General features: G+C 35.0%; 1 protein-coding gene across 26 annotated transcripts in view; it reads right to left on the bottom strand.

Moving 5' to 3' along the window:
- Positions 1 to 12,523, bottom strand: part of LOC102743902 (muscleblind-like protein 1) — a 203,414-nt gene that overhangs the window by 108,043 nt on the left and 82,848 nt on the right. For 2 of the 26 annotated variants that reach the window (XM_081827987.1, XM_081828009.1), the window contains exons 2-3: positions 4,257 to 4,373; positions 715 to 1,270 (exon numbers count right to left, since the gene is read on the bottom strand). The exons of 20 other annotated variants lie outside the window; for them this stretch is intronic. Coding sequence is in view for 3 of the 6 variants with exons in the window: in XM_081827961.1 (XP_081684087.1) it covers positions 4,257 to 4,262 (6 nt within the window). In the remaining 3 variants the exon portion in view is untranslated. The remainder of the gene's footprint in view (positions 1 to 714; positions 1,271 to 4,256; positions 4,374 to 12,523) is intronic. 4 more of the 26 variants (XM_081827961.1, XM_081827969.1, XM_081827992.1 and 1 more) reach the window with 3 other exon arrangements.

Here is a 12,523-nt window from a genome sequence, read left to right as displayed (position 1 = left end):
CTCCCACCCACCCCCACACCCTTCCTCCAGGTTATTTACACCCATATGGAGTGATTTTTTTTTTCCCAAAAAATTAGGGGCAGGGAATAATTCCCTTTTAAAAAACCAGAAATAAAGCCCTAAAAGAAAAACGAGTGCTACATTTAGAATGCTAAGCAGTGATTTTTGACAAAGGACAATAACGTACCTTTGCACTACCACGATCTGAGCAGCTCTTCCTATTCCTTTTGAATTAATTATGGCTTTAGAAATTTGGGATTAAAGAATTTGAGGGTATAAAATTGAATGTTTCTGGTTTTGAACATTAACAGGTAAATAAAATACAGGCTTTTGGAAACATAAATAACTCCTGTTTTATTTTTGTTTTAACTGTTTTCATTCTCGAGATTTCTCTTACTGGATACACAATGCAGATTGCGAAAGAGAAAAGAAGTGCTTCATAGATTCCAATCCAAAGAATGGAAAAAAATATTTTTATAAATTTATTAAATGCCAAGTTTAATATAAATAAAATAGGTTAAAAATGTTAACATCATACCGAACTCCTAAAAGAGGTGTTTTAATAAGTAGTTATCCAATCTAAGACTCATATGCTGGCTTTGTCATCAAGCACAGAGTTCCCCAAGGACATTCTTCAGCTCTTTAGTCCACGTTAAATCCATGGCTATAGGTTTCTAGTTCTAGAACAGCTTCCTGGAAAAATCAGAGTCTTACCTTTACATGTCTTCCGCAGATGTTTCTTGGTGCTTTGAAAAGTCCTGAGGTCTATGTCAAACGGCCATTCTTGTGCTCCCAGGGTCTTAGGGGCTTGGAGAAATCCCAACACCTGCTGCTACCACTGAGTGTCGAGGCTAGAAAAGCTTCAGGGTTTTGACAGCAGGATCACTGAGCCACAGCCAAAGCTTGGGAAGCCTTAACAACTGAAAGCAAGTGTAGAGGGCAACATGGTACCCAGCATGGGCTCAATCGTAGCAGCAGGGGGAGGAATATTCCCGCCCTCACAAGGGTATAGAGGCAGCCATCAGGTAACCCAGGCTCTGTCAATGGACAGGGCAGAGCAAGTGGAGACATGACCACACAGCATGAGACCCTGGGGGAATGGAACAACTAGCACAGAGCTCAGGTAGCGCTTGAAAAGAATCACCAAAATTCCCCGACAGAACACAAGAAGCAATGGCAAAATGCAACGAAATACATGGAGACAGGCCATTCTAGCATCCCATAAGAGAGCCAAAAACACAGTTGAGGGGGGGGATATGGAGCTCTAGTTCTAGAAAGAAAAGTAAGGAAGACATATTACAGTATGCCTACTGTATTTGAGCTTAAAAATCTAACAGGTGACATAAAAATGCCTAAGTCCTGTCATTATCACATTCATATTAAGATAAGGAAATTTACAAATATATCAAACCACAGGATGCTAACCCACAAGGCAGCAGAAATTAAAAGGCGAAGTTGTCCATTATTGGAGGAGAAAATGTAATAGAAGTTTTAAACTGAGCTGATTTTTAACTTGAGAAATCACGAAAATTGCTTTTGAAATAAGAACAACGAATGCTTTATCAAATACATCACTTTGTATTCTGATCAGATTAGGAAGACTGAGGAACTCAATGAGTTAAGAGAAAAAGAATAGGAAGAAAAAGAAGCAATTGGACAAAGAGCATTCAGAAATTAGAACAGGATGACAGAAGTAAAGGGAAGAAGAAAAGAGGAGGAAGACAGGAAAATGTGGCTAACGTGCTAGGTGTTAAATGCACCCTCAGATAAACCTCTCACTAAGACTCTCCTGAAACTGGACTTCGTAATACTCTGTTGTCCAGAGAGCTCCTTCTAGCTTGTTAACCACTGTTCACAGCTCTTCAACGACTCACAAGGCCTCAGGAACTCATCTGGGGGGCCCACTGAATATTAAACATCCAACAGGTACAAGAGACAGACCCTAAGGCAATTTTGTTTTAAGGATCAGGATAAAATCAAGTCAGAAAGGAAATATAAACTCTGACAGAACTTTAATAATTCCTAATATGTGCCAAAATAAAAAGAATCAGCCTTCCTTGGGAACTATCTTTTTTTTTCAAGATTAGAAACAAATTAACCATGGGTGCTCTCTTATGCTTGTTTCAGAATTAAATGAGAAGAAAATCTGCCAGTTGATGGCAGCTCTATGTGTGCAATTCTTGACTTCAAGGTATTTGTTTACATATGTTTTTAAATCCAAGTTACCTAAAATATTAATAATAATCTTTTACTTGGTATCAAGAAGCTGAAATCAGCTTGTGTTAGGAAAGGCTGATTTCCATCCCTCACCATATAGACATAGTGATACAGATATACAGTTAATAACATGCACAATCAAAGCAGTTCTTGTTGGGCAAATTTACTTATGTCCCATAAGTCACTAAGGGTCCACCACTTTTATAAAATGAAATAGCCCTTATATTACATAATAGTAAGTACCGTGCAGGTAGCTAGTACTTTCAATTTGAGAGAACTGAGAATTGATAAGGGAAGGGGGTGATGAATCTGAATTTCCCTTTAAAAATACTTTTCTTGTATAAACAGTACCTAAGTTTAGATGTTGGTTTGAACTGAAACTTAATATTTTAAAACACAATCATTTCAATATGATAGGTTTGGGTAAGGAAAGACTGAGTGAGCCCCTATGGTAGAAACCAAATGGAAATGGACTTGAAAAATATTAATACTCTGACTTTATTGAATAAAATATAAAAACCAATTACAGTTTGTCTTTCTGACCTATGCTGTCAATCCCACTCATGAACATCAGTTTCAACAATCAAACCAACAAAAACTAAAACAAACAAAAAAATGTGGAAGATAGTACTCAAAAAGTGATTAAGTGTCACCAAATGTGACGTAGCAGCATCGATGCATTTAGAGAGTTCTTTTGAGTTTATGGTATGTCAGGATTATTTTCAGTGGAAACAGAAAAATCCTTACTGGCTGTTTAAAAATATACATTCTATCGCTACTGAAGTATCCTACTGAAGTAATAAGACCAGATAATCTAAATTTGTGTTTCCCTGTTGTTAAGCATCACAAGGGGAGCAATTTTTTACAAATGTGCAAACAATCATATCCCTGTACTTAGTCAGCCTGGAAACACAGCAGGTGCTCAATAACTATTCACTGGCTGATATACCACATGAGAAAAGGCACTCCTCAAAAAGTGTGTGTGTGTGTGTGTGTGTGTGTACACACGCGCGCGCGTGTATGTACAGGGATGGGAGGAGAAGGCGTTGTGGTCAAATAAATTTCTTAAAAGTTTAACAGTTATCTTCCTGCATGGCTTGTCAGAGCATTTATAATGCTACCATGAATTCCTAAACTTAATTGTCTACCTTTTTTATGCAATACCTATTAAACATAATTATTCTAGGAAAACTTGGTCTATACCTTTATGGCAAACTTATTATGTCTATATCTTCCAATTTAAATGAAAGACACAGGTGAACTATTAATTGGTATATATTCGTGTGTGTTCTAAATTATAAGAGGAAAGAGATATATATGTATCTTAAGTCATATGGCAGGCTTTGTCAAAATGGGAAAATAAAATTTTAGAGTGAGAAAAATTGAGATAGCTCATTCAAATTATTCATTTTACTGACAGAGAAACTTGGTCAAGGAAACTACCTTGTACTGGTACATAAATATATTAGCAATGTCAAAGACCCATCCTGTGCAACCATCTAATATATCCAATATCTTACTAATTTGCTTACATAATTATCTTAAATTGAAAAGAATATTCCTGGCAAGAACTATGCATACTAAATAGTTTAAGTTAAAATTCTATACTCTATTGCTGTTTAAAAAAGGAGGTGCTCATTTAGAATTGAAAGGAGGAAAAACTGCTTTCATATACTAAGAAGTCGTAATTTTTTTTTAGATCACTGTGGGTCATATGAAAAACAAGAGTAAAAATTAAATAGTGGAAATTACAGTGGAAACTTTGTTCCATATACTGAGGTATCTAACAAACTTCAGGATTAGTATCTTCAAGTAGTAAAGCTGGGAATACTTATGAACTTCATTTATGGAAGATATATATATAAGATCACAGATCAGGTCACAAGTGTGAAAACTAGGACTCCCCTCTAAAACAACGTTCTGATGCTCAGATAATCAGAGGCCATTTTCCAATGGGCGCCATGTCAGTCTTTGGGAGATCAGCCCTTTCCCAAAAGATACCTTTGTGAACTGGCTCCCCATATGCCTTATTCACTCACCAGCATCCATTAGCCAACTCCATGCTTTATCTTCAATAGATAAGATACAGCTTCTTCTTGCCATGGTGCCATGAAAAGGATCCAGAAGGTTCCCTTTAAACATTTCCTGAGTGACTGCTGCAGCACCAAGAGTAAAGGATGTGCCAGGTCAGCCCCTTTTCCTTCCCAGCAGTATTAGCAGCAGCGGCAGCAGCAGAAGCTGGAGCAGACCGTTTAGACCCAACTCCTTGCAGGATGCTAGCCAAAGCACTCTTGTTTACTCTACACCTAGACGGAGTTTGCCCGTATGTTTGCACCTTTCCCAGAGTGTCAAAACAGGTGTTTTCCTGTGATCATGCTTAAAATCTGCTCCCCAAACAAGGTGATAAATATACTGTTACTAGGAAATTCTAAGTTTCTAATTCTATGGAAAACATGTTCTTAAAGGTTTACTTTATTATAAGGAAGCCTTGATGAATCCTTTTAAGAATTCATTCGCCCTCCTCGCTCCTAATAAGCAAGTGGATTGCCCTAAAATTTCCTGTTAATGAAAGAAAGGATGTTACCATATAAAATAAATGCCATCATGCAATACTGGTCACCTCTTTCCTAATGTTCTATCTGCCTTCCTGGCATAGAGTCACTTTCTGCAAACACTGTTTTCATAATCTTTACAACACTCCCAACAGATGGGGAAAACCAGGTCTTATGATCTTTATTTTACAGAAGAAACAATGACTTCTTTGCTATTATATTCTATTCCCATTTTGATGTTATTGATGAGCTGATTTTACTTCCAGTACTGTTCAACTTAATGAGTGGCTAGAATATGGCTGTGCAACAGAGGCGGGCAGGTAACATCATTAACAAAGCATTTCCTTTACTTAACTGATTGATCCACAGCTAAAATACTATAGATATAGACAGTATCTAGAGATTTTTAAAAATATCAATAGCTCAAAAAAAATTTCAATAGCTCAACCAAGGATAAGGGTAATACAGATTACCATTTTCCTAATAAGTAAATGCTATTTACTTATTAGAGCATAATCGTAAAGAGACATAAATACCAGAACACAGAAACATTGTTCCCTGCCTAGTAGAGAATACCAATTCTCATTAGCAAAATGGAAACCCTACATACACAGAATCTTAGTATATAATGTTTCTTGTATATTAATACTTTTCATGTTCACTTCATCATCAAAGTAGTAACAGGAACAATCACTAACACGTATTGAATGCTCACGAAGTTGCCAGGCACTGTTCTTAGTGCTTTAAACGTGTGATCCCATTTAATCTTCACAGCAACTACAGATCAGATATTATTACTGCCTTATTTCGCAAATGAGGATACTGAGGTTCGGTCAGGTTCCATCACACATTTAAAAGTCACAGAGCTCGCAACTGACATGGACCCAGGTTGTCCAGTTCAGAACTGGAGGTCTTAAACATTTTGCTAAAACTGCCACATTAGTTTTGGTTTTCATTTCTTTGTGTATTGCATGTATACCTTTAACAAGACAGACATTAGAAAGTGTTCGCGTAAAATTAAGATTTAATGATGGCTAACGTGTACATGGTACATATTGTGTGCCATGAAAATTCCGTAAGTTCTTGACATGCATGTATTATAAGGTTCACAACACCTCAACAAGGCAGATAGACTCCCATTTAGCAGGGTACATCGGAGGAATCGGAGGCATAGAGCGTCAAGGGAGTTGCCAAAGGTCTTACAGCTACTAAGGAGTGAGTGTAAACTTTGGATCCAGGGAAGGCAGCTCCTAAAGTTGTGGTTTTATGCCTACACCTATCCTTCACTGCCTCTTGAAAGCTGATGGCGTGTTACACTTAAAGAAAGGGAGTAGGAAATGTCAGGTCTGGCCGGAACCCTGCTGGGCAGAGGATCTGCTATTACAGTATCTTTTCAAAAACTTAATATGCATAAAGTATGTCCGTTTATATGATATACAAGTCTACATCCATTTCTCTTAATGATGTTTACTAACAAGGAATTACATGTTTCATTTGATTCTCAAATTTTAAAAAAAGTCAAGGACAATTTCAGTATCCATATTTTTTCCCAAGTATATTGTATCTTCAGAAGCACTAAAAGGGGGGTAAGATTATTATCAGCACAGTACTGGTCATCCTGTTTGGGGGATTACCACTGCTGGCAGCCATACTTCTATTTCATTCCCATCATTTAATTATACATTTAATTATGTGCAGGACCAAGACAATAATTATGAGATTAGAGGAGGCTGCAGAAATCTGAGGATCATCCCTTGAGGTATGGGCTGAAGCAACCTTGGACCAGGATACCTCCTTGAATATTCAGCAGCTGAAATGACCTTCTTTAAATTAGCGCTTGAGGACACAAAGCCACCTGGGTCACTTCAGCTCAAATCAAGAACTTACGGTCGCAAAGGTAAGACTGAGAAACCAATGAAGAATACTGAGACCAACCTATCTTTTTAATTTGGCAGCAAGCCTAACTCTCCGGACTAAGTTTGGCTAGCTTCAGCTTTTTTGGCTTTAACTTAATATAAATTAGCACAAGAAACCATGAAAACTTCAGAGAGAAAATATAGTTATGGTGAAGGCATCTACCCTCTCAGAATTTAGCCACAAGCTGTAAGAAATGCAGCCATTTGGTGGCATTTAGCAAGAAATTTAGGTGCCCATGTGGCACAGCTTGAGGTGATGCATTCGAGCCTATTTACTCTCGATTATTTTTAAAATCAAGAGTTTCCAAAGAAAGAAGATGACAATTCTTTACCCAATTTCTAGACAATTATCTTCTCTGAAGAATTCCTTGAGTGGTGGCATTATACATTGTACCCACATAAGCTTGATTCACTCTTTGGCTGACAACAAGATTTAAATTTATCTGTCTTCGATGTTAACATTAAATTAACACAAAAGTTATTCAAAAGTTCTTTAAAAAACACATTCTGACATCTTTTGGGTGAGAAAAAACAAAGTAACCTCATAGGCTTTTACATAAGATAGATCATAACAAATTATTTCTATGACCTTAACACTACTAAGTGATATGCTAGGAAGATCAGGACTCATTTATGCAGTCATCTGAATATACATATATATTTGTTTTCTGACTGTTCAAGTTATATACTGTTCAAGTTATCTACCGCAGCTACAATTATTATATATATAATTATATATATGATTATACATATATATATGTATCTCCAAACATACATATATTTGGATATATATTTTTTATGACTGTTCAAGTTATATATTGTTCAAGTTATCTACTACAGCTACAATTATTATTCCTTGCTGATGTTAATGACAGTGCAATTAAAAATATAGAAGTACAAGTTTGGGTCATTTTAAGACTTTACTTTCAGAAAGATATCAAACAACAGAAGTCATAGTTGTAGATGAATACATTAGCTGCTTCTTATTCATCAACTCTTACTGGGTATACTCTTTTATTTAATTCTTTGAACTTGGCTTTATCTGGAAAGAAATATATTAATAAGCACCAACTCTAGGTCATACTTAGATCAAAACAGGTAAGGTTGCAGTGAGCTATCCACATTCTTCTGAAACTAAACAACACATTATTACCAATCCTTAACTAATACCAAGTCAGTCAAGTATAAACTGGTGACCTAAAAGTGAAAAGCTCTAATTGTGCATTACAAATTCCTGAGTCATTTTGACCTCACAACTTTATTCTTTAAATAAACCTACATGCTAGCTAAAGAAAATCTACAGGCAACTCAGTATGACTTAGTGTTTCCAAACCAGGAAAAGGAAGGACTTTCAGTGTTCGAGATAACGTTTGTTTTCTGTAGTCTGGAAAATAAACATTTCCTATGCAGTTAAGCACAGAGACTGTGTGTGTGTGTGTGTGTGTTTGTGCGTGCACGTGTGTATGTGGAAAATGCCTGTTTTTGTGTGGGTAAGGGTAGAGAGAAAGAGAGGAGGAGGAGAGGGGAAAAGAGAAAGATTTTTTTAGTAGTATTTAGTGTTCATGTAACACCAAATTTTGTGCTGGAGTTAGAATTTATCTCAGCAAGTTATGTGCACATGAGCCATGAAAGAATTGCAATTTGTCAGTAAAATCAACAGGAAATGCTTACCTGATCATATATATCACATTTCTATTAATTCAATGATACAGAATGATTTATTACATATATAGTTACATAAAGTAATATAAGTCTTGGGTCTCTAAATTGATTTGTTATCTTTATTTCAATATACATAAACCATTTTCTGCATTTAAATAATATCAGCATTTTTTTCCTGATAGAAGAATAAGTGGGTTTTGTCCTGATACCATGCTTATATAACACTAGAGATATCTACTTTAATACATTTCATGTAATTTATTGCTTACTGGAGTTACTAAGCAATGACCAAGAGAAGTAATCTTTTGTATTTGTCAAGTATGGATACATATGTAACCTATTAAACAACAGTTTAAGTTGTCAAGGCATGAGTAAGGGCTTCTATTGCAACCATCCATCTTCTCATGTGTTAACTGGAAATGCATCATACAAGCCTCTGTTCCATGTCTGGGTACAAGATTATGAATTAAAAGCACAAATACCACCTCCATGTCAGGGATATGGCTACATCTACTAGTTCAGTTAATCCTCATTGCACAACTTTGAGGCAAGTATATTACTGTTCCCATTTGACAGATGAGAACATTCAGAGAGGTTGGAAAATCTGTCCAGCAAAATCAGAATGCCCCTAATACCTTGGGTAGAAACTAGGGACTAGTGGGATTACACACACACACACACACACACACTTGCATTGGTTACTTTCTTGTTTTCTGTTATAGGGATTGTTATACATATTTTTTAAGATACACAGAGTTGCAATTTATATTGTTGAGGATTTATAGAAATAATTCTTAAACTATTTGGAGACTGCTACTCCTTCAGTTGTCGGATAAGAAAATGTAAACGGAAAATTATTTCAAACCAAATAGCATACATATTTTAAAATGCCCAGAAGGCTTTTATTTTATCCAACACCCGAAAATAGTAGAACATTAGTTTGTTTTAAAAGAAATACATTTTCTTTATGCACGCTTGACACTGCTGGCTGACCTCAGCCAAGCCAACTCGGCTAAGGAGTAAACATTCTTTAATTTTTACAGGGTACTTTCAATGTCAAAGAGAAAATTTCCCCATTTTTATTTTTGTTTGTTGTGAACATGAACTTTATATTGTATAATTAAATGCGACCAGTATTATTCCTTTTTTAGGCCCAGTTTCACTCCTAAATTAGCTCCTGTCTGTCTCTTAGCACAGGCACTTCCAGTTCTACATTCCTGTTTAAAATATTTCTTCCCCCTCTCTCCACCTTTTTTTTTTTCCCTTCCAGAAATGACTAATCTTCCTGTTATTCTACTCTGTCAGTTTTTCCCTTGGTATTCTTTTCATGTTGCGTTAACATTTACTTTTCAACGACTCCTTTTAGAATTTTACTACTGTATCCTTGATGCTAGCCTTCCGTTTTCAAGAGATTAAAACAGTCAATATTTATATATTAGCAAGCTTTTTTGTCAACTTCTGTGTTATTCAGATTAAGCTATCTCCTCAAGCCAAAAATGCAACTATTCTTTCAACTGACATAATATAAATGTCCATTTGTTGATCTTCAAAGTTAAATTCAGTCTAATCCTCCGTTACCAGACACAATTAAAGGCCTCAGCTTTTTGTCTCCTTTCAAATTTCCTGATAAGTGTTAGCAAAGCAACATAATGCCACTTCTTTTTAAATTTTCTTAAAAATATAAAATAAAATTCTCTTGCTTTCCAGGACTTCTCCATAACATCATAAAACATGTTAGCATAGACTTACAAGCAGAATGTAAAGTTTTTCATCTTTCTGATTTTCAATTGCAAAAAATTATTTTAATTATATGCCAAGAATCTGATTTCTACCCTAATTTGAAGTAATTATAACAGCTATATAGCTATATATTATCTGAACATGAGTAAAGAGTAGAGTTTCTATCCTAAGAGAAAATATCTGAGTTTTAGAATTACAATGATTATTTAAATATACCTAAAATTTATGACATAATATTGCATGCCTAACAAAATGTTAATCACAATCTCAGATTTACATAGTCCATTTTTTGGCAAATTCAATATTATATTCATTATCTCATAGTCATAGAATCCCACAGAGAAAGCAGTATCTTACTAGTCGTATTTACACTGGCTATTCATACAAGAAGATGCTCACAAGGTTTTAGAAACTATACATTTTTCTAAAATCCAAAAACACCTTTAAAAATCCTGAAAAAACATACTTAATTACAGGAGATAAAGATATCCCTAAAATGTCACCCTCACTTTCTGAAAATAAAAGGCAAATAAAGTTCAAATATTTGCTCAAGTTAAAATAGCATAAGCTCTTCCTATTTACTTTTAGTCTTGGGGGAATCCCCATTATTTCCTCTTCTTACTTTTTCAAATAACAAAAACTAAAACTTCCTTGTTTGTCACATATAATGCCCTATATGGAGACATCCCATTTTTCTTTGGGTCAGCACAAATAACTTTCAAGACTCTTTATTGTCCATATTTCAGACTCTAGGGCCAGGGACTCTAAAGTCAGCTAAAACATTCTTGGTTAATATTTATCATATAGGACATCAAATGTTATAGTAACCAAAACCAGATTCATATACATGTTTATTTTTTTTAATTACATCACATTATAAGTAGAAAACAAATCCAAACTATATATTCTATGAAAAAGGCAGGGCTCATGTCCATGTCCCCAGCAACTAGCACAGTGCTTACCTCTCCCCACTCCCCCAAAAAGATGCTCATTAAATATCTTCTAGGTGGATAAATTCAATCATATAGGGGTATATTATGGTAAATAAAAAAGGAAGGACAAGATACTTCCTGGCACCATGGGAAGTAATATTCTCAAAATGCATTAATCAAAAAAAAAGAGGATTAGGAGAAATCATTCAAAGAATATCCCCAAAGGAAATTTTATCAAAATTTGTTAGAGTACTTTGAAGGAAGCTGTAACTATATTTAGGTCTTATATTAAGAAAAAAGTTAATGTCTGATTCTGAAATTGATAAATAAAATAAAACTAATGCATTTTCTCCACCTTTCTAATATAAACCATATTGTGGAGGTGCCAATTAGTTAGTAGGAAAAAGTTCTTTATAAAAAATTACAGGTAATTAATGTAGGAGGAATGATATAATTAAAAGTCACCATTCTGCAATCCCTAAAAAAAAAACATGAAGCTATGAACTGATCAACAATGAGGTGAAACCACTGGTCCAAGTCTGATGAACTTTATAGGACTGGCCCAGGCTGACCTGAACTCACTGACAGATTTCAGCATCATTAAAAGTGGGAACAACAGAAATTATGCCCCCTTGGTGTGATGCAGTCAAAACTACAGAGCACCATGTAGGAAGTATTCTCACCAAATAATAATAAATTGCATTACAACTGAACTCAAGTCTAGCTTCAATTTCTAGTCTACAGAAAATCAGGGTGATGAAAGGACAAGGTAAACATCACTATAAGGAAACAATCAGCTAAATTTAGAAATCTTCTTCATGACAATGACTGAAGTTTTCAACAAATAAAGGCATGGGGAGAAAAAAAGGAGCAGAAATTATCACAGAGTAGGAGAATCTTAAAAGATATGACATCCAAATGGAGTATGTAAATCCTGTTTAGATGCTCATCTGATCACTCCACCTATAAAAAGGCTCTTGCAGTGACAATAGGGAAAAATTGAACAAAAAGTGGGTACTAAGTAATATAATGCAATTATTATCAATTTTCATAGATTTGGAAATAGAGTTACATTCAAAACAAATTCTCATCTGTTACAGATACATACTAAAAAAATTGTAGGTATACTAATAGGATGTCTGAAATCTGTTTTAAAATAACATCAGGGATAAAAGGTTATGTGCGAGGTAATAAACGAAATAAGATGGGTAAAATGCTGACTGATGCATGCAGGATACATGCATAAAAATGCTGATTCATACATCAAAAATAGCGTTATAGTTTCTCTAATTTTGGATATGTTTGAAAATTGCCATAATAATTTTTAAAGCTTAAAAAAAATCACCACAAACAGAAAGCAAAAGAGAATGAGTTAAGTTACTATCTGGAAGAATAACCAAACTTTCCATTATATTTCTGACCCAGAGTCACAAAGCCTAGTTGACAAGCTAGACTTTGCTTCTTACAATATGATTTGGTGACCTAACCCAATTCATTTACATCT

The sequence above is a fragment of the Leptonychotes weddellii genome, chromosome 1 (genome assembly GCF_054177405.1).
Source record: "Leptonychotes weddellii isolate Sample4059 chromosome 1, ASM5417740v2, whole genome shotgun sequence".
NCBI classification, from domain to species: domain Eukaryota; kingdom Metazoa; phylum Chordata; class Mammalia; order Carnivora; family Phocidae; genus Leptonychotes; species Leptonychotes weddellii.
Note: the sequence above shows the minus strand (reverse complement) of the source record. Positions and strands in the feature narration are given on the sequence as shown.